The sequence below is a fragment of the Carcharhinus amblyrhynchos genome, chromosome 24 (assembly GCF_965287045.1).
Source record: "Carcharhinus amblyrhynchos chromosome 24, sCarAmb.v2.hapA, whole genome shotgun sequence".
Lineage (NCBI taxonomy): Eukaryota > Metazoa > Chordata > Chondrichthyes > Carcharhiniformes > Carcharhinidae > Carcharhinus > Carcharhinus amblyrhynchos.
The window spans coordinates 7,328,839-7,351,471 of NC_137347.1; the positions used below are offsets into that span (position 1 = coordinate 7,328,839).

The 22,633-nt window shown below is 41.2% G+C and overlaps 1 protein-coding gene across 5 annotated transcripts in view; it reads left to right on the forward strand.

Moving 5' to 3' along the window:
- inpp5b (inositol polyphosphate-5-phosphatase B) overlaps window positions 1-22,633 on the forward strand; it is a 129,145-nt gene that overhangs the window by 68,141 nt on the left and 38,371 nt on the right. For all 5 annotated transcript variants that reach the window (XM_080211163.1, XM_080211164.1, XM_080211165.1 and 2 more), the window contains 5 exons: window positions 3,729-3,899; window positions 5,800-5,901; window positions 7,078-7,192; window positions 11,965-12,081; window positions 19,394-19,581. In XM_080211163.1, the coding sequence (XP_080067289.1) occupies window positions 3,729-3,899; window positions 5,800-5,901; window positions 7,078-7,192; window positions 11,965-12,081; window positions 19,394-19,581 (693 nt within the window). The remainder of the gene's footprint in view (window positions 1-3,728; window positions 3,900-5,799; window positions 5,902-7,077; window positions 7,193-11,964; window positions 12,082-19,393; window positions 19,582-22,633) is intronic.

A 22,633-nucleotide genomic window follows, 5' to 3' on the forward strand; every position in this document is an offset into this window, starting at 1 on the left:
AATCTTGGTGTCATCTGTAAACTTACTAACCGTGCCTCCTAAATTCTCATCCAAGTCATTAATATAAATGACAAATAACAGTGGATATAGCACTGATCCCTGAGGCACACTGCTGGTCACAGGCCTCCAGTTTGAAAAACAACCCTCTACAACCACCCTCCGGCTTCTGTCATCAAGCCAATTTTGTATCCATTTAGCTACTTCACCCTGGATCCCATGAAATTTAACATTATGCAGCAACTTACTATGCAGTACCTGGTTAATATTCATTACTCAACAAACATCTTGCAATTCAATTATCTAGTCTTGATTGTATTACTGTTTGTGGGAGTTTGCTATGCACAGATTGGCTGGTGTATTTCCCTAGGGCAGCATGGTGGCACATGGTTAGCATTGCTGCCTCACAGTGCCAGGGACCTGTGTTCAATTCCTGGCTTGGGTCACTGATTGTGTGGAATCTGCACGTTCTCCCTGTGTCTATTTGGGTTTCCTCCAGGTGCTCTGGCTTCCTCCGATAGTCCAAAGACCTGCTGGTTAGGTGCATTGACCTGAACGGGCGCCGGAATGTGGCGACTGGGGAATTTCACAGTAACTTCATTGCAGTGTTAATGTAAACCTACTTGTGACTTTTACTTTACATTATGCTACATTTCCAAAACATTTAATTGGCTGTAAATCACGATGAGACATTGTGAAAGGCACATAAATGCAGCTCCTTCCCTCCAACAAAGCACTCCATACCGGGACCTTTTTAAATAGTTTAGAATCAAGTGTGTGCAAATGCTACTTGCACAATGTTCCTGAAAGCTTTTCCTGTCAGTTAGCACATTCACTCGTACATCACTTCTAATTTATCACTTATCTGCCTGAGGAAGTTACCAAGTTATTATAGTAACAAGATAGACTTGGCATGCATTCCACACCACAGTTACTGGAATTGCTTAAAATTAGGATCTGACATAAAACGTTACCCCAACTTTTATCTGTCCACTTTATGTATTTTTGAAAAACAACTTGCATTAATATAATGTCTTTAACTGAATAAAACATCCCAAGATGCTTCACAAGAGCGTATAAAGAGGTATAAGGCCAGAAGCTTAAGTCAAAGAGATCAGTTTTATGGGACATCTTGGAAGAGGAAAGAGAGAAAGGTAAATGAATTGATGGCACAAATTATCATGAATGAGTATGATTTAATTGCCATTGCAGACTTATGCTTGCAGAGTGGTCATGACAGGGGTATCAGATTATTTGGAAAGACAGACAGGAAGATCAGGGAAGTGGTGTAGCTCTGATGTTCAAGGATGACATCAGGGCAGTAGAGATTATTTAGGTTCTATGGAGAAAAAGGATGAATCCATTTGGGAGTAAATTAGAAATAGTAAAGAGAAAAGGTCACTGATAGGCCTAGTCTATAAGCCACCAAATAATAACCTCCCAGGGCGGGCAATAAACAAAAAAAAACTAATGCATGTAAAAATTGTGTGGCAATTATCATGGGAGATTTTATTCTACATGTTGGTTGGTCAAACCAGGTCGGTCAAGGCAGCCTTGAGAAGGAGTTCACAGAATGTATCCAAGATAATTCCCTTGAGCAATATGTAATAGAACCTACAAGGGAGCAAGCTATCCTTGTTCTGGTCCGGTGTAATGAGCCATGAATAATTAATGATCTCGTAGTTAGCGATCCTCTCAGAATTCAACAGTATAGTTGAATTTAAAGTACAGATGGAGGGTGAGAAGGTAAAATCTAGTACCAGTATCTTGTGCTTAAAAAAAGGAAACTATAATGGGATGAGATCGGAGTTAGCTAAGGTAAACTGGGAGCAAAAACTTTATGGTGGGACAATTGAGGAACAGTGGAGAACTTGCAAAGCAATTTTTCACAGTGCTCCACAGAAGTATATACCAATGATAAGGAAGGACTGTAGAAAAGGTAATCAGCCATGGCTATCTGAGGAAATAAAGAAGGGTTTAAAATTGAAAGATAATGCATTTAAAGTGGCAGAAGTTAGTGGGAAACTAGAAGATTGGGAAACATTTAAAGGTCAACAGAAAGCCATGAAAAAAGCTATAAAGAAAAGTAAGATAGAGTATGAGAGTAAACTAGCTCAGAATATAAAAACATAGCAAAAGTTTCTGCAAATATATAAATGAAAAAGGGTGCCTAAAGTAAACATTGATCCTTTAGAGGATGAGAAGGGGGATTTAATAACTGGAAATGAGGAAATGGCTGAGGCATTGAACGGTATTTTGTGCCAGCCTTCCCAATGGAAAGCATAAATAACATGCCAAAAATTGATGACAAGAAGGCTACGGCAGGTGAGAACCCAGAAACTATCGTTATCACTAAAGAGGTAGTGTTGGGCTAGCTAATGGGGTAAAAGTTAGACAAGTTTTCGGGCCCTGATGGAATGCATTTCAGATTACCAAAAGAGATGGCAGGGGAAATAGCAAATGTACTCTTGGTAATTATTTGCTGGACTCTGGGGTAGTTCCGGCAGATTGGAAAACAGCACATGTGATGCTGCTATTTAAGAAGGAGTTAGATGAAAAGCAGACAATTATAGGCTGGTTAGCTTAACTTCTGTAGTGGGGAAAATGCTTGAATCTATCATCAAGGAAGAAATAGCGAGACATCTCCATAGAAATTGTCCAATTGGGCAGACGCAGCACGGGTTCATGAAAAGCAGGTCATGTTTAACTAATTTACTGGAACTCTTTGAAGACATTATGAACGCGGTGGACAAACAGGGTGGATGTGGTATATCTGAATTTCCTGAAGGCATTCGACAAAGTGCCACTCAAAAGGCTGCTGCATAAGAGAAAGTTAGTGATATTTGGGTTTGTGGTACCAAACAAAGATTTTAAATGAGAGCTGTGAAGGGTGAAACAAGATGAGATGCTGCAAGGCGAAGTTGCTCAAGGAGTCAAGAGACAGTCCAACATTAAGTTTGCAGATGAGTGCTATGTTACCGGCATGATGGTTTGAGCAGAGCGGGTGATGGAATGTACAACCAGGCAGGGAAGCTTCAATTAGGGGAAAGGTGTCATTATTCTTAAGCCATATATCAGTCAAGGTCAATATGTGATCAACAACAATGAGTTTGTGGATGGTAAGGGATTTATTGTTGTTGTTGGAGGTAATTACATGGAACTACAAAATGGAAACTGGTCATTTGGCTCAGCCAGACTGTGTTGGTGTTTATCTTCCACACAAGCAATTCCTTGGGTTTGCTGAGCTTCTATTTCCATTCATTCCCTTTTCTTCAACTACCTATCTCCCCAAGTCTTAAATATTGATCTATCTTCTACTTTTAATAACTATGCTTGTTCATTTCATGGCCTCCCAACCTCGTGTTAAGATAATTTGCCTGTCCCATGTTCTAATGTCTTGCATTTAATTTTATAGTCTATGTCTCCATCATGAAAATAGTATATTTCTATCAATTCTGTTCCATCCCTTCATTTCCTCCTTCAAATGAAAACAGCCCCAATTTTTCAAGAATTTCTTTATATCTGCATGTATAGTTAATTCCCCAGATCAGACTGTGTGTGTTGTACCTTTTTCTGTTGCCTTGCCTTTCTTCCGAGTGTGGAGTCCAGAATGGTACCACTATTCCAACTGTGATTTTATAAGTTTTATATCGATTCACCATTCATCTCAATGTTTATATTCCATACCCTGAGACACTAAAAATGGTAAAAATGTCTGTTTGTGATTCAAGGCCTGATAAAATGAAGCCTGACATAACAGATGACATGGTCCGCAACGCCAACGTGCTGGCTACAAGCAAAGCCCAAATCCTCATGATGCCACAGTTTGGCCTGCGTGACAATCTGATCAAATCAGAGTTGCTGAAGCAAGAAGAGAAGTACACTTATATCAGAAACTATAGGTTAGTTTGAATTTAAATATTTATTCTGCAAATATCTAGTTTTGCTTAAGCATGTATTGAAACCAGTTGTATCGAGAGAAACATTGGTCCAGATTCTGCTGAATTGAATGTAAAATGGAGACTGAGTGGTCATGTAAGAACATGACGACGTGGCTACATAAGGGGTCACGGGACAGGAGCGTGGGAGTTATCCTTGGGATCTTGGGCAGAGTACAAAACTGCTGAGTTTAGGAATAAAATACCTTTGGAAGTCCTTGATATTGGTGATTTGAGGAACCCACAACATTCTACGTGGTATCAGGAGTGCAGGTGGCACAAGACTTTGTTGCATTGACCCACACTCTTCAAAGAAAATATTGTGGATAGTTTCAAGAAGTTCCTGAAGGACTGATGTACCTTCTGCGGTGCTGCACACTCAGACCAGTCGAGAAAGGTACATGATTTTACCTATAAAATCCCCCAAGGCCATCAAAAAATTTGAGTCGTTTGTCTTCTAGATAGAGGAGGAAAAGGAAGACGCTGAGATAATGCTGAAACAATTTGAGAATATTTGCCACCTGGTAAAACATCTAACCCTTGATAGACATGCATTCAATTCCATGAACCAGAAAGCAGATGAATCAACACAGTCTTACACAACCACCCTAAAAATATTGGTAAAGAAGTGTGTGTTCGGAAATCCTCACTAAAGACCGAATAGTTTGTGTAATATGTAGTGAATAGTCTGCACGCAATTGCTGTGAGGAAAAATCTTAATGTTACAATAAGCAGCTATCAATATGAAATGAAAAAGAGATTTTAGGCAGGAAACAGATATTTGTAGCACAGGGTGTGCCCTGCTCCAACTGCAGCAGCCAGCACTCACCAAACAGAACAGCTTGTTTTGTATGTAGTAATTAATGCAATAAATGTGGGAAATGGAACCATTTTGCTAAATGCTGCAGAACCAAACCACAGCAGCCCTCAACAACATGGCAGCAGCTCAATCCTCCAGGGCTAGGAGAGTCAGTGAGGTGAATCAATTGGAGTTCAACCAAGCAGTTAACCTGCAGAACCTCCAACAACACCATTTTGACAGAAGACTTCACCACTCTTAACGTAATTAACAGTAATGCCAGACTTAAAGTCACGATTAATACTGGAGCAAAGGATAATGTATTATCCACCCAATGGCTATAGGAAGTAGGTCCATGCGCTGTATCAGATCCCAGCAGCGAGACACACCTCATGGCTTATGGTAGACATACAATCCACACTGAAGGTATAGCAAACCTCCACTGCATTACCAGAAAATTTCAAGTTCCATACCAGAATGTAAAATCTTTGCTTGGGCTTCAGGACAGCATTGCACGAGAAAACTCTAGAAGGGGCATCAGCCAAGTACAGTTCGTTGCCACGTTTGTAAATGATGCTGAGGTTGTAGCATCAAGCGTTGCAGCTGTGCAGATGCAGTGTGAAAGACACATCTTTTAAGATAGTTACAAGTGGATGGTGATCAGTTTCAACTGTTGCTGGGTGACATAGATAAAATCATTAAATTACTGACAGGCAAAGATGAGAGCAAGAAGCTCCTTTTCGATCTGTCCACAGCAAGTCTCAGTGGCAAGGATGAGATGAAGACATGCATCATGTTCCTGCGTTGTACGATCCTGTGGATGTCATCCATACTCTGCAATATTGGCCTGCTCCATGCATTGCTAGAATACTGAGCTGCCAATGGAGATCCCAATTGAATATGACAAGCTTTAACTGTACGATATTTGCAAATACTTTTTTTCCACCACAGACTATTGGCGTAACTTTGCCTGATAAAATGTACTCAGGAAATTATGTTTGTGCCTTTTTGCACGGCTTTAATTTTGTTATTTTTAATTAAAGAAATGTTTTTTGTTTTACGTAGGATTTTTGCAGGGACGTACAATGTGAATGGCAAGTCTCCCAAGGAGGATCTGAAGCCTTGGCTAAGCTATGATGCTGAACCACCTGATATCTACTGTATTGGGTATGCCTCTGACAACAGAAGTTAATTTATCTTTTTTTTAGAAAAACTAAAACCTTGATAGTTGTTTTCCTTATTCAGAATCATTCACTATATAGAATAAAATATATTCTAGTATAAGTTAAATACTGCTGCCAAAATGGGCCAAATATTGTTCAGTTATTCCAAGCTGAGAGAGAGACTGCTTAGTTTTTGTATGTTAAATAGAAACATTATTTTAGAATAAACGTCCACAAAAGTCATTGCTAATTGAGCACAGTGACGCAAGCAAAAGGAATGTGCTGCCTGAAGAGGGTGTGGAAGAGAATTCAATAGCAATTTCCAAAAAGGAAATGGATGAATACTTTTTAAAAAGGGAAAGGCTTATAGGGTTATGGCAAAGAGCAGGGAGTAGTTCTTTCAAAGTACTCACACAGATTGAACAGCCTTCTGTGCTGTATGAGTCAGTAATAATTAGAATACCTGTGTTCAAACAATACAAAAACAAAGGCATGTAATATATCTTTTTACTAAAAGCTGTAAATCAGCTCAACTCAAAAACTTAGCACTTTCATCAGTAGCGGTTTTTAAGAACATTAGCTTTAGGATTAGGCCATTTGGCCTCTCAAGTGTTCCGACATTCAATAAGATTGTGGCTGATCGTAGAAACCTAGAAGGTAGGAGCAGGAGGAAACCATTCAGCTCCGCCATTTATGACAATCATGGCTGATTGCCCAACTCAATAGCTTTCTCCCCATTTGGTCCCCATTGTCCCAAATCATCTACTTTAGCTATACTTTCCCACATTAACCCAATAACCCTTACTTCCCTAGGTACTCAAATATTTTTTCATCTGACTTAATAATTGACTCAGCATCCACCATCCTCTGCAGTAGAGAATTCAAAGATCCACAATCCTTTTAGTGAAGATTGCCATTTTGTCATGTGCAGTTGTATCAATGCTGCTTCAGTACACAGTAGGTGCTGTTTTACAAACAATTTTGGCATCATTGTGAGACATCAGGCCTAATACATCTGTATCCTTAATGTGTCTGACACAATAATGACTGAGTAATTCATTATAAGCCAGTGAAAGTTAAAGCTATGTGAATATTTTCCTCTCCAAACTTGCTTCATTGAATCATATTAGCTACTTCCAGATGTTCTGATTAAGATGTCCTGATTATTTGTTTTTAAAAGTTTTCAAGAAATTGACCTGAGCAAGGAAACATTCCTGTTTAATGATACACCAAAGGAAGAGGAGTGGTTCATAGCAGTGAGTGAAAGTCTTCATCCATTGGCCTCATATGCGAAGGTAAAATTATTGTATTTTTAAATGCATTCCTCTTGCGATGGTGCAGTATAATTTTGTACAATTTTGGTAGTAAGTAACTGAAGCATTGATTTATTAAGTAGATAAACTTTATCCAGAGATTTGAACAGAACAACTTACCCAACAATAAATCGTTAAGAATTAATGTGCGGGTTTGATCCCTGCTTTCTGTTTAGTTAGTTGTTGTTAACTAGGGCAATTGAATTGTGAATCTAGACTGAGGGCTTATTCCTGGTTGCCAAAGTGTGAACCTGTGGGAGCGGGGCGGGGGGCGAATGCAGATGTGTACAACTCGGGTGAGTCTCAAGAATTGCTCTGGTTATAATGGCTTCAGACAGCTCACAGAGGGTTCAGGTACTTTTCTAGCACTCCAGAACGATGTCAGTGAATTTCGTGGCCCCAGCCTGTGATACTCCAACTATGCTAAGATGGAACAGCCAGTCTCATCGTTAAGGCTGACCTGAAAAGAATGCTTATTAAATGATGCATTCAAAGGACACATACAAATGTTGAATCAAGCCCAACTGCCTTCTGGAAAGTGTTTGTGGGAGAGGGAAAAATTACTACTAAATCCATTGTACAGGATGTCCTCTCCCAAATAATAGTGCTAGATCTACTGAACCAGCCTATGCATGTGCCTTACAGTCAATGTTAACCTTAAAATCTTTATCTGATTTCTTTGGCTACAGTGGTACTGCACTTTCCTCTACTCGTTACAGAATAAGAGAGTTCATGTTATTGGCTCCTTGTCAGTGTTCTAATGTCAGTTATTCAAAGAATCATAGAATTTTACAGCACAGAAGAAGGCCATTCAGCCCATCATGTCTGTACCAGAGCCCAAAAGAGCTACCCAGCAAGTCCTATTCTCCATCCTTATCCCCATTGCCCTTTAAACAAACAAAGAACAACCCAGCACGGGAAACAGGCCCTTCGGCCCAACAAGCCCGCGCCGCCGCATCACCCTACACCTATTCTACCCTGCGTGTCTACGAATAGAACCCCTGACTTAGCCAGATTCAGGGGAGAATAGTGTCAATTTGGTAAAACCGATCAGCCTAAGAGCACATCTTTGGGGTGTGGGAGGAAACCGGAGCGCCCGGAGGAAACCCACGCATCCACAGGGAGAATGCACAAACTCCCACAGACACAGGCCCAAATCCATGTATCTGCACAGCTAGCAGTGCTAGTCACCGAGCTGTTGCGGCGCCCGTCTACCGGTCCAGGATCAAGCACACACACCGACATGAAGTACTAGGCCACTCTTGGAACCTCCAAGAGTAGCCCACACACGACCCACCGTGTGCATGCCCCTCGTTTGACAACGAGGTGGACCTCCACCTGCGGAATAAAAGACAAAAACGTTAACCACAAGCCTGCCTTTCCGGTGTCTCCCGAGGTTCTAACCCTTATTTAATAACCCCTACCATAACCCTCCATCCTCGTTTCACTCATGTGCCTATCTAACTGAACCTTAAACGAGTCCAATGTTCCCGCCTCCACCACCCTACTCGGTAGCGCGTTCCATACCCCTACAACTCTCTGCGTAAAGAACCTTCCTCTCATATCCAAATTATATCTCTCCCCCCTCACCCTTAAATCATGTCCTCTTGTATTTGTAACCAATCTAGGGAGCAGTCTCTCACTATTGACTCTGTCTATTCCCTTCAGTATCTTATATACCTCTATCATGTCCCCCCTCAATCTCCGACTTTCCAAGGAGAACAGTCCCAGTTTCTCCAACCTTTCCTCGTACCCCAGCCCCTCCATGCCAGGCAACATCCTGGTAAACCTCCTCTGCACCCTTTCCAGAGCCTCCACGTCCTTCTGGTAGTAAGGTGACCAGAACTGGACGCAGTACTCCAAATGCGGTCTAACCAACGTTCTATACAACTGAAGCATTAGATGGCAGCTTTTAAACTCTATACCCCTTCCTATAAAGGCTAGCATTATTCTATAAGCCTTCCTGACAACATTCTCCACTTGTGTCGCAACCTTCATGGATTTGTGAACCTGCACTCCCAGGTCCCTCTGTGTTTCTATACTCCTAATTCGTCTACCTTTAATCTCATAGCTCCTCTCTACATTATTCCTTCCAAAATGCATCACCTCGCATTTGTCAGGATTAAATTCCATCTGCCACCTATCTGCCCAATGCACCAACCTATCTATATCCTGTTGTATCACCTCACAATCCACCTTGGTACCCGCCAACCCTGCCATCTTGGTGTCATCAGCAAAGTTGCTGATCACACCACCTACGCTCTCTTCCGAGTCATTTATGTAGACTACAAAGAGGAGAGGTCCCAGTACTGAGCCCTGCGGCACACCACTGGTCACTGGCCTCCAGCCGGACAAAGTCCCCTCCACTACTACCCTCTGTCTCCTATTACCCAGCCAGTTCTCAATCCACCTAGCTACCTGACCTCGTATCCCATGCGCCTTAACCTTTTCTACCAGCCTACCATGAGGGACTTTGTCAAACGCCTTATTGAACTTAAGTTCATCACTTTCAAGAATGTATCGAGCTATCTTCTGAAACCTCCTATGGAACCTGTCTCCACCACTCTCCCAGGCAGCGCATTCCAAATCCCAACAACTCTCCTAGTGAAGAAGTTTCTCCTCATCTCACGCCTCGCTTTCTTGCTGACCATTTTGACATTTGATGCTAGTCAGTGACGTACCAACTAGTGGAAACATAATATCCGTATTTGATTTGATTTATTACTGTCTCATATATTAGTATACAGTGAAAAGCATTGTTTCTTGTGTGCTTTACAGACAAAGCATACCGTTCATAGAGAAGGAAACGAGAGTGCAGAATGTAGTGTTACAGTCATAGCTAGGGCATAGAGAAAGATGAACTTAATGCGCAGTAAGTCCATTCAGAAGTCTGACAGCAGCAGGGAAGAAGTCGGTTCTTGAGTCAGTTGGTACATGCTCTCAGACTTTTGTATCTTTTTCCTGATGGAAGAAGGTGGAAGAGAGAATGTCAGGGGTGCGTAGGGTCCTTAATTATTCTGGCTGCTTTGCCGAAGCAGCAGGAAGTGTAGACAGAGTCAACAGATGGGAGACTGGTTTGCATGATGGATTGGGCTACGTTCATGACTTTTGTAGTTTCTTGTGGTCTTGGACAGAGCAGGAGCCATACCAAGCTGCGCTACAGCCAGAAAGCAAGCTTTCAATTTTCTTTACCCTGTCAGAATTATTCATAATGTTGAGCACCTCAATCAGGCCTGTGTTTGTCAGTGATTGATGAATGCAGAATTGGCTTTAAAATTCTGTTCCCCTTGTCCAGTCACTTGAAATGTTTGAGGCAGCTATCAGTTCCTTCCTAAAAATCTTTGCTACATTTTCACAGTCTAAGCCCTGAGAATTGTATAAATGTGTCAGGTGCTGAGGGTGATGAAATGGCTCTGACAATAGAGAACTTTGATTCCCAAATTTGAGATACAATGTAAAAAGTCTGGCATCTTGGATATCGCAAATCTCAACTTATTTCAATAGCTGGGGTAAACCTGTGTGTCTTTTATGTTACTGCCACAGCACCCTTAAAAGAGACAGTTGCCTTTGGTGTTTTGTTTTCTTCCTTCTACATCTTTCCTCCTGAAGGTAATGGGTGCCAACTGGGGTGCAGTTGTGAAAATATGGTATTGTGCTGTTAACTTGCTCAAAGCCAATCCACGTGAATAAGCATACACAGTGAGTTGTGTTGAAGAGGTGAGCGTAGCGTAGCCTTTGCTAGTTGCTAACTGAGTGGATTTCTACTTTGAAATATGAGTTGGAGTCAACCATGTAGGTGTGGAATTGGACCAAACCATGTTAGAACAACAGGTGTTTTTATCTCGGGGTATTGGTGAACCTATTTGGGTTTTTACAATCTCATAGTTTATTGACTCATTTTCATTTTATTCCATGTATTTTAAATTGAGTTCAGAATTTAGCCCCCCCCCCCCCCCCACCCCCCACTCCCCCAACTATCAATATCCTGGGGGTGATACCGTTGTCGAGAAACTGAACTGGACCAGCCATATGAATTCTATAGCTACAAGAGTGGGTCAGAAGCTAGGAATTCTGCAAGTTCCCCTCCAAACCACACACCATCCTGACTTGGGAAAATTGCCATTCCTTCACTGTCGCTGGGTCAAACTCCTGTAACACAATCCCACACAGCACTACAAGTGTACATACGCTGCATGGACTGCAACAGTTCAAGAACGCAGCTCATCACCACCTTCTCGGCGGGCAATGAGGGATGGGCAATAAAAATGGTGGTCTAGCCAGCAATGCCCATGTCCTGTGAAAGAATTAAAAGAAAGCATCTTCAGACAGCCAGTGGTTATGAAAAGTGCTGAATAAATGCAGGTCTGTCTTTCATTATTATTCATCTGGGCCTCTGGATTACTTGTTGAGAAATGTAAGTACTACTCAATGTTGGCGAATGAATAACCACAAGTAAGAGACACTGGAACCGAACCCCATCTTGTCCTCCACTGTCGCCAGGAGCATTTTCCAATGGGAATGAGTAGAAGTGTGCAATTTGTTGGAACATTTTCCCCTTCTAAGTCCTCCTGACACTACCATTTCTGAGATCAGCTAAACCAGGTTTAATCTGATGCTGTAAGTTGGGACAATCTGATATAAAAACAGTTTAATAGTTGCCATCCAATTTGATATTTTGGCTAAGTTTATACGCTCAGTATCCAAAGTTGAAATGTAGTTAGGAGATCCTGAGTAAAACACAGTTTATGTTTCAGATCAAGCACATTCGGATGGTTGGAATGATGCTTCTACTGTATGTGAGGAAGGAACATGCTGAATTTGTCACAGAAGTGGAAATGGACAGAGTCGGAACAGGCATAATGGGAAGAATGGTAAGAAAGTTTGAACAAAGATCAAGCCAGCCTAATGTTTGTCCAGTTAATAATTGGTACATTTTTGAGGTGATTGGCACAGAAGAAATAAAAGCAGGAGTTGGCCAATAGGCCCCTATCCCACCATTCAATACAATCATGGCTGATCTATGTCAGCCTCAACTCCATTTCTGTGCCATTTCCCCATAACCCTCTATTCCTCAAACTGTTAAATATTTATCCACCACTCCAATACTTCTAATAATCAAGCCTCCAACAGGCAGAGAATTTCAGAGATTCACCATTCTCTGTGAGAAGAAATTTCTACACACCTCAGTTTTGATCCTTTATCCTTTATCTTGTAGCGATGCCCCCTTGTTTGTGACTCTCCCACGCATGAAAGCACCTCACCATCCACCCTGTTGAGCTCCCGCAGGATGTTATGTTTGAATAACATTACCCCTCACTCTTCTAGAATACAGACCCAGACTATTTTATCTCTCATAGGACAACCCTCTCATCCCAGGAATTAGTTTGGTGAATCTCCTTTGGACTGCCTCCAATGTTACTATGTCTTTTTTTTAGGTAAGGGGACCAAAACTGTACGCCTTATTTCAGATGAGGCCTCATCAACATCCTGTACAATTGCAACAAAACCTCCCTATTTTTAAACTCCAACCCCTTTGCAATAAAGACCAAAATGCCATTTTCCTTCTTAACTACTTGTTGGACCAGCCTGCGAGCTTTTTGTAATTCATGTGCAAGAACACCGAGGTTAGAATTGTCCTGTCCTGCCCACCACAGGAATTGTAGTGGGTGGAGCAGACCATGCAAAGGTCTGTTGACCTTGGGCAGGAATGTTAGGCTTGGGGTGAGTGCAGCCATAAAGTCCTACCCCCAGATTCTTCTGTACTTCACTCAACTGCAGTCTCTCCATTTAGATAATAATTTGTCTTTTGATTCTTCCTACCAAAGTGCAGGACCTCTCACTTCCCCACATTAAATTCCATTTGTCAGGTTTTTGCCCAGTCACCCAATCTATCACCCAACCTCATCACAGCCTGCCCTTCCACCTATCTTCGTATCATCGGCAAATTGGAAACCTTACATTCTGTTCTTTCCTCCAGGTCATTAATGTAGTAGTGAACAATTGTGGGCCAAGAACTGATCCCCGTGCTATTCCACTAGTTACATCTTTCCACTGCGAAAAGGATTCATTTATTCCAACTCTCTGTTTTCAATGTACTGCCAGTTTTCAATTCATGCTAACACACTTGCTTCAGTTCCATGGATTTTTAGCTTATGCACTAGCCTCTTATGCGGCACCTTGTCAAACGCCTTTTGGAAATCTAAATAGACTACATCCACAGGTTCCCCTCTATTTACTATCCTTGTTACATCTTCAAAAAATTGTGCAAATGTCAAACATGATTTACCTTTCATAAAACCATGTTGACAAGGTTTGTTTATATTCAGCTTTCCAAAATGATTAGCTATTTCCTCTTTGATTATTGACTGCAACATCTTGCCAATAATAGATATTTAACTAACTGGCCTATAGTTCCCTTCCTTCTGCCTTTCTCCCTTTTTGAACAAGGGAATCTCATTGGCTGTTTTCCAATCTTCCGGTGCCCTCTGGAATCTAGTGAGTTCTGAAAAATTTCAATCAATAGGTCCACGATCTCTTCACCACTTCCAATAAAACCCTAGCTAATCAGGTCTTGGTGATTTGTCTGCCTTTGAGTTTCTCTAGTACTCTATCTCATGTGATTGGGATCTTTACAAGTTCTACCATGTTATTTACAATCAGCTCATCTGATATCTTCAAGATATTTACAATACCTTCCATGGTGAAGACTGATGCAAAATATTTATTTAGCATGTCCGCCATTTCTATTTTGTTTGCTGTTATCAATTCACCAGCCTTGTTCAGTAGAGATCCCAATATACCTTAGCCATTCACTTCCTATTTATATAGCCATAAAACTCTTACTGTTTGTTTTTTATGCTGAATGCAAGTTTTCTCTCAAAATTTATTTTATCCTATCTTATGAGCTGTTTAGGCTTTTACAGCTGGATCCTAAAAACCTCCCAGTCTACCGCTGGCCCTTGCCACTTTGTATATCTGCTTTCTAATTTAACATTATCCTTGACCTCCCCTAGCTATGGATTTTGCCTGTTTCTCGTGGAATCCCTCTTTTTGATTGGGATAAACTCTTGTTGAGCATTTTGGATCAGCTGTTTGAATATCTGCCACTGCTCATCAACGACGACACATGGCATAATGGTTAGCATCGCTGTCTCACAGCGCCAGGGACCCAGGTTCAATTCCAGCCTCGGGTCACTATCTGTGTGGAGTTTGTACATTCTCCCAGTATCTGCGTGGGTTTCCACCGGGTGCTCTGGTTTCCTCCCACAGTCTAAAGATATGCGGGTTAGGTTGATTGGCCATGCAAAATTAACCCTAGTTTCGGTGGGGGGTGGGGGGGGGGGGTGGTTGGCAGGGTAAATATGTGGGGTTATGGGGATAAGGTGGAATTGTTGTCGCTGCTGTCTCAATGGGCCAAATGGCCACCTTCTGTACTGCAGGGATTCTATGATTCTATTACAGGACAGGCTAGAATGTTCAGATGTTGGGAAGTCCAGAACTAGGGGTCACAGTCTAAGAATAAGAGATAAGCCATTTAGAACTGAAATTAGGAAGAACTTCACTCAGAGTTGTGAACCTGTGGAATTCTCTATCACAGGAAGCTGTTGGGCCAGTCAGTTAGATATGTTCAAGAGGGAGCTGGGTGTGGCCCTTGTGGCTAAAGGAATCAAGGGGTATGGAGAGAAAGCAGGAGTGGGCTACTGAAAGTGCATGATCAACCATGATCATATTGAATGGTGGTGCAGGCTTGAAGGGCTGAATGGCCTACTCCTGCACTTATTTTCTATGTTTCTATGATTAATAACACTATCCCACCTCCTTCCCACCTTGGCCTGTTCTTTTGGAACATTGCATACCCTGGAATATTGAGCACCCAGTCCTGGTCACCCTACAACCTCATTTCTGAAATAGCTAATACATCATATTGATATGTTGCAATTTGTGCTATTAATCATCTATCGTGTCACAAATGTTAGATAGGAACGAATAGCAAATCTGCATACAAAGAGCAAAAATTGCTAAAATTTCAAATGTGTCATGCCTTTATATTCAGGTGTTTGGAGTATAGAGGAGAGGAAATTATGCTTCTGTTGTTTAGAGCCCTGGTTGAATCCCATAAGAAGGTGGCACATAGGATCAGGAGTGGATCAGAAGGTCCATCATTCAAGAAGATCATATCCAATGAGGGAGTGTCCACAACCCGCCTGGGGTAGCAAATTCGAAAGGTTCACAAACCTTTGAGTGAAGAAATTTCTCCTCATGTTAGTCTTAAATGATCAACCCCGTTGGATACAGTTAAGATTCAGCAGAAGATCGTATTGAATATCAAGATTTTTGTTTGGTAAGGGTATGAAGGGACGTGGAACCTGGATGAGTAAATGGGAATGATATTCATATTAGCCACAATCTGACTGACAACAGAACAGGATAGAGGGGCTGAATGCCCTTTTCTTGTTTGTTTCACCCTGATGGAGGTTTGCAGCATGTTTTGTGCGTTGAGCAGGTACACAGTACGACAGTGCTAAAGGAGAAGAATTTGGATATAAAATATCATGGAGAAAATGTCATTTCATTTTGGACACTCTTATATTTAAGGAACTAGAGTATTGACCTTGCTGTAACTTCATTGTAATGTGCAGTTGTGCATCTGGTGTGTTCTTTCACCCTAATAGAGCCCATCCTTGCACTAAGGAGATACACGGTGGCATCCAGCATTATGTCCTTTGTGTCAAGATACATAAGTGTTTTATATATTTTCGCTCTTTACTGTTGGGAAAGTTGAGAACCAATCAAGATACAAAGAGACATAGAGGGGGAAGAAAACAATTCTTCTCTGTCTAATCAGTGATGAAACTTCCTGTGCTAACTGTGCCTTTAGAAATTTGCAACGGAAACATATTTTAGCATACTAGGATCCGTTAACAAAACCACATAGACGTATTTGCTGTCCATTCAAACTGAGCATGGTTAATAATGCTGCTATGTTCATGATGGTTTAACACGTATGCTTTAATTCATTTGTCGTGTTGTTATAATGTTTATAGACATATTACAGGAGGTTCTATTTATTTACCCATGTATTTTTCATAATTTTTAAACTGTCATATTGAAAAGATATTGTCAACGGTGCAGTCTGTCAGAAACTGCAGAACACAGAAGTTATTCAATGTAAGAGTGAAACCTGTAACTAACACTACCAGCAGGTGGCAGTGAAAAACGACTATCCATGCTCTGAGAGATGCATCTGATTAGACAAGAGTTTATTTGTGACTGGTACAGACACGTACCATGACTGTTTCACATTATCTCAAATTGCAGCATGATGGTGGCTAAAAATCTAGGCTTCAATCAGCAAGTTTGTAATTCACAGCAAGAGTGCTAATAATGTGATGCAGAAATGATGGCGTGTGTTGTTTCAAATGTACCTCAAATTTGAGAAGATACCATTCGGCAGTTATAGTTTTATTTAGACACTTAAAATAGATGCACATAACTTGTTAAGTATTATTTGAATGATCTGAATCAAGATTGCAAAAGGAAATCCACTTTTCTTCCCCCTCCATGTTGCTATATAGCATTGGAGTCTCCCACCCAAGAATGTCTCAGTTGTTATGTGTTGTTGTTGAGTGAAGAGCCTGACCCTGTACATGCATTGAAGCTGCCTTATTCCCATATGATAGTTTTTAGAAGTTCATTCAAGGGATGTGGGCTTTAATGGCTACACCAGCATTTATTATCTATCACTCGCTGCCCTTGAGAAGGTGGTGGTGAGCTGCCCCTTGAACCGCTGCAGTCCCTGAGGTGTAGGTACAACCATTGTGCTGTTAGGAAGGAAATTCCAGGATTTTCCCCCAGTGACAGTGAATGAATGGTGATATATTTCCAACTTGGGATTCTGTGTGTCTTGGAGGGGAACATACCGATGATGGAGTTCCCATCTTATCTGCTGCCTTTCTCCTTCTAAGTGGTAGTTGTGGGTTTGAAAGGTGCAGTTTTTGTTCCTTTAGAAAGATATTCTGGCATTGGAGGTAGTCCAGAGAAGGTTCACTAAGATTGATCCCTGGTTTGGTGGGATTTTCTTGTGAAGGGATGTTGAGTAGGTCGGGCCTGTACTCACTGGAGTTTAGAAGAAATTGAGACATATGGGATTCTCAAGGGGATGGATAGGGTAGAAGCTAAGAGGTTGTTCACTGTGCAGGAGAGTCTAGAACCAGAGGGCATCATCTCAGAGTAAGGGACTGCCCATTTAAGACAGTGGTGAGGAGCTCTCAAAGCGTAGTGAATCTTTGGAAATCTTGACTGCATTGAGGACTGTTGAGGCTGGAAAGTGGAGCTGAGAATTATCGTTATCAGATCAGCCATGGGCTCACTGAATGGTGGAATAAACTCAATGAGTCCAATGATCCAGTTTTGCACCCATGTCTTATGGTGTTGTCCAGTGAGCCTCAGTGAGTTTCTGCAGTGCATGTTCTGCAGTGCAACTGCTGCTGCTGTCCATCAGTGGTGGAGGAGTGAATGTTTGTGGTGCCAATCAAACAGGCTGCTTTGTCCTGGATGGTGACAAGCTTCTTGAGGGTTGTTGGAGCTGCACTCATCCAGGCCAGCAGAGTGTTCCATCACACTCCTGACTTGTGTCTTATAGGATTCTTAACCTCTCATCCTTTTGACACAGTATTTAAGTGGCTAGTCCAGTTCAGTTTCTAGTCAATGGTGTAACCCCAGAATATCAACACTGGGGGATTCAGTGATGATTCAAGAAGGTAATACAACACCGCCTTCTCAAGGGCAGTGAATGCTGGCCTAGCCAGCGAAGCCCAGATTTGGAGAGCAGATATAGACACGATGGGACAAATGGCAGCCTGTGCTGTAAGAATTCTTGTTATTTGTGCGCCCAAATTCAAAAAAAACGTTGCAGCATCTAATATGTTGATTCCTGGTGACACTGAATGCCATTGCCATAGCGTGTTAATTGTGCAGCCCATGAGGCAATGCCACTAATGTTGAAGAAACTCACACAAGTAACAACCTGGAAAGCTGTCTGTTCCTCTGGAGAATTGACATAGTCATCGTTGTACAGCTTTGGAGCTGTAGTGCTGCTGCTTTTTATAGCTGCTCCTAATGGAAGATCTGCTATCTTGGTATGTCACTCATCTGTTTTATCCCATTCTAACACATCCACTGTAGCCTGTCTGCAACCACTCCGTGAAATCTGTCACCAAACTTTGCCCAGGGCTCTCCACAAAAGATTTTGACTTTTCAGTTCTGATTAAATTTTGATCACTCTTTAGAGTTCTGTCAGTTCTTGCAATTTCAACCACATATTGAATTGTACGTACCGTCTGTATAATGGAATTTTTGGTATACATCTTAGCATGCACATTTCAAAAATCTCTGTTTCCTTCCGCAAATCTTTATTTATTGTCCAGGTATTCTACACTAACTAGTGTTTATATTGCTGTGTGGCAAACAGTTCATTTAGATATAGCACCTTGCCAGATTTTTTCCTATAAATATAACATTTAAAAAAATAAATGGACACCAATATCCCCTTTTGTCCTCCCTGTTTGTTCTTACTGCAGGTTTATTAACTAGGCATGTGATTTAAATTATTGGTTAGGATTTTCTGGCCCACTGTGGGGTGGGGTGCATTCAATGAGAAATGCGGTGGGGGAGGGGAAGAATGAATTTAAGAGAAACAGGGACAAGAAATGTAAGATTTGATATTTTAAAATCTCAGAACAATTTACTAGGTGAAGCAATAATAATCCAGTCCAGATTAACTTCTGGGCTAGGGAGTTCGATTGGTATCATATTAAAACCATCACAGTACTATAAAGGTACATACAATGTTAACGACACTTATCTTTTTGAGTTTAATAAGCAATTAATTTGAAAATCCATGTAGTTCCTCAAGAACTAACATGGAGGCTAAGGGAAAGAAGCTGCCTGTGTTAAGGTAATGGTGGGTCAGCTTAAATTGATGAGCAACTTTGAGATTGGGACTCATGATGTATCCCTCAATCTGACTAATTTGCACATTAATGACAATATACGCCATTAACATGTATTTTTCCAGCAAGATCTGATCCTTTGCAAGCCCTTCGTGATTTTTGATTCTTTAAATTTTTAGTAGTATCTTTCTGAAACTTTCTCTAATGTTCTCTTCATATCTTTTCCTCCTAGGGTAATAAAGGTGGAGTGAGTATAAGGTTTCAGTTCCATAACACCACCTTGTGTATCGTTAACTCACATCTCGCAGCTCACACTGAAGAATGTGACAGACGGAATCAAGACTACAAAGATATCTGTAGCAGAATGCATTTTATTCAGTCTACTCTGCCTCTGATAAATCTCACAATTATGAAGCATGAGTAAGTTTTGGATATTAGTTTGTTATACCTAGTGAAAGATATATTTCTTTCAGCAAAGCCTGCCTGGAATGTCTTATACTTGACAATATTAGTTGTAGGAAAATCGGTTGTCTTCGTCGTTATTTGACATTGCTATCTCCTTCGTAACAGTCAGCCTTTCCAATGGTTGCATGGGTTTTTTTTAGACTGTTCACGAAATGGGTATTGTTGGCTCGGCCAACATTTTTTGCCCTTCCTAATTTCCTCTGTGAAAGCGGCAGTGAGTTATTTGCTTGAACCATTGCAGTCCACGTGCTGTAGGTACACCCATCATGTTGGTGGGAAGGGAGTTCCAGGAATTTGACCCAGCAGCAGTGAAGAAACGGTAGTATATTTCCAATTCAAGATGGGGTGAGTGACTTGGAGGGGCACATCCATGTGGTGGTGTGCTCATGCATCTGTTGCCCTTGTCCTTGGAGGTGCTGTTCTATCAGTTGATGTGATCTTCCTAGTTTGTACAGCTCAGTACCACAAATTTACTGGAGTTCATGCTGAGTTTCTAAATCTGAGCAAGGGCAACAGTGACAGCTTCAAGAAGGCAAGAAAGACTATAATTGATCAGTATTAGACAGTATTATAATTGCAGTGGGAGGGAGAGATCCAGTTGTCGTGATCCATGTTGGTATCAATGACAGGTAGAACTAGGAAGAGGTTTTGCATAGAGAGTATAAGGAGCTGGGTTATTACCTGAGCAAATTGACACAGGGTACATAAAATTAGAGGGATGAATTTGTGGCTTAAAGATTCTTGTGAGAGAAGTGGATTCTGGTTTGTAGAACACTGGCACTGGTACAGAGGGACGTGATGGCTGTATTTTGGGGATGGTCCAGACCTGAAACATGCTGGGATCGGTATTCTTATGAACCATGCAACTGGAAAGTGAAGAGAGTTTGAAATTAAGTACTGAAGGCAAGGGATAAAATGTGTAAAAATCTGGTATATCAAAGAGCTGAGACAGGTAAGAGAGGAAAATAGTAAAATAGAAGATGAGGGTCGTAAAATGGCAGGAAGCAGACTGCAAGAAGAAAAATTACAAATGCAATCAGGACTAGATGTTACGAAGATAACAAAAAGACAAAACTCAAGGCTCTGTATCTGAATGTGCATTCAAAACAAAGTAATCAAATTTAGGATACACATTAAAATAAGTAAATGTGATCTGATGGTCGTTGTGGAGATCTTGTTGCAGGATGACCAGGATTGGGTCCTGAATATTGAGGGGAAATGATATGTGAGAAGAATAGGAGGCGAGCTAAAAGTGAAGGGGTAGCACTGATAATCAAGGATGGCGTTTGTACAATAATTAGAGATGAACTTGGTTCAGAACACGAGGATGCAGATTCAGTTTGAGAGATGAGGAATAGTCAGAGAAATAAATGGGAGTGGTTTACAGGCCCTCTAACTGCAATGTCAGACAAAGTATTCATGAAGAAATATTGGGTTCTTGTGATAAAAAGATGGCAATAATCATGGGTGCCTCTAATCTCCGTATAAACTGGAAAAAGCAGTAGCAGCCTGGATGATGAGTTCATTGAATGCTTTGAAGTAGTAGAATGGAGAGGCTCTCGCTATCGGGAAAGAGTGAACAGGCTGACACTCGTCTCTCAAAAAAGAGAAGGCATGAAAAATGACCATTTGGAGTTCTTTATGATTATTAAAGGATCTTGTAAAATAAATTTAGGGAAGATGATTTCCAATTGTGGACAAGAACTGGAAGACTGTTGTTGGTTGTCTTCCTGCACTCATTGTTGCACAAGGCAGATTTTCATTTATTCCTATAGAGAAATTTTTCTGGAACAGGTCGCCAGCCTGTTGTAAGAGGCTTATAGCTTGAGGGTGCCACTCCATATCAAGCATAGCTGACCAGGAGACTCTCCCACTTTTACCACCTACCATTGGCGTGTCTGGGACGATTTGCATGTTGATACTCCAATCTGTTGGCTGCATTATGAATGCACTTTCCTTGGTCTTGGGGTGGGACTCGAAGTTTTTGCCTCCGGCAGGGACAGTATCCACTCTACCACAAGATCTTCGCGTATAAGATGGCCATTAATAAATCCATTTGGGAAAAACCTATTTACCAAGAATGTTTGGAATGTGGAAACCACTACCCCAGGAAATTGAGGTAAAGTAGATTGATGAATTTAATGAGAAGCTGGATAAAACATAAGGGGAAAAGGAACAGATGGATATGATTGTGTTAAATCAGAAAGGATGATCGGAGACTTGTGTAGACCATAAACACTGACATGGGCAAATTGCCTGTTAATTTAAATACAATGTTTTTTTATAATTAATGGGCATTGCTGGAATAACCAGCCATTATTGCCCATACCTAATTTCCCTTGAGAAATTAAGCCATCTTTTCAACTGAGTGGCTTGCTGGACCATTTCAGAGGGAAGTTAAGAGACAACACATGGGTTTGGAGTCACAAGTAGGCCACACCAAGTAAGAATGTCAGATTCCCTTCTCGTTCATTAGTGAATTAGGTGGAATTTTACCATAATCCAGCAATTGCACTCCAAATCAGCACTACTAACACTAGCATTTTATTCCAGAGTTTTACCAATCTGAATTTTAGCACAAGTGGAATTTGAACCCCTGCACCTTCATATCATTAATCCAGGCCTCTGAATTACTAATCCTATAATATAAGCATTATAAAATTCCCAATAAAAGTGAAACTTTACTTATTAGTCAAAAATAGGCTTACGTTAACTCTGCAATGAAGTTACTGTGAAAATCCCCGAGTCGCCAAATTCCAGTGCCTGTTCAGATACTTTGAGGGAGAATTTACCATGGCTAATGCACTTACCCAGCATACCTTTGGATTGTGGGATGAAACTGAAGAACCTGGTGGAAACCACATGGACACCGGGAGAACACGCAGACTCCACTGAGACAGTGACGTGAACCAGGAATCGAACCTGGGTCCTTGGTTCTGTGAGACACCATGCCACCTTTGCTGTAACATTGAGTCATAACATGATGAGGCATTTTGAGTTGTCTCAT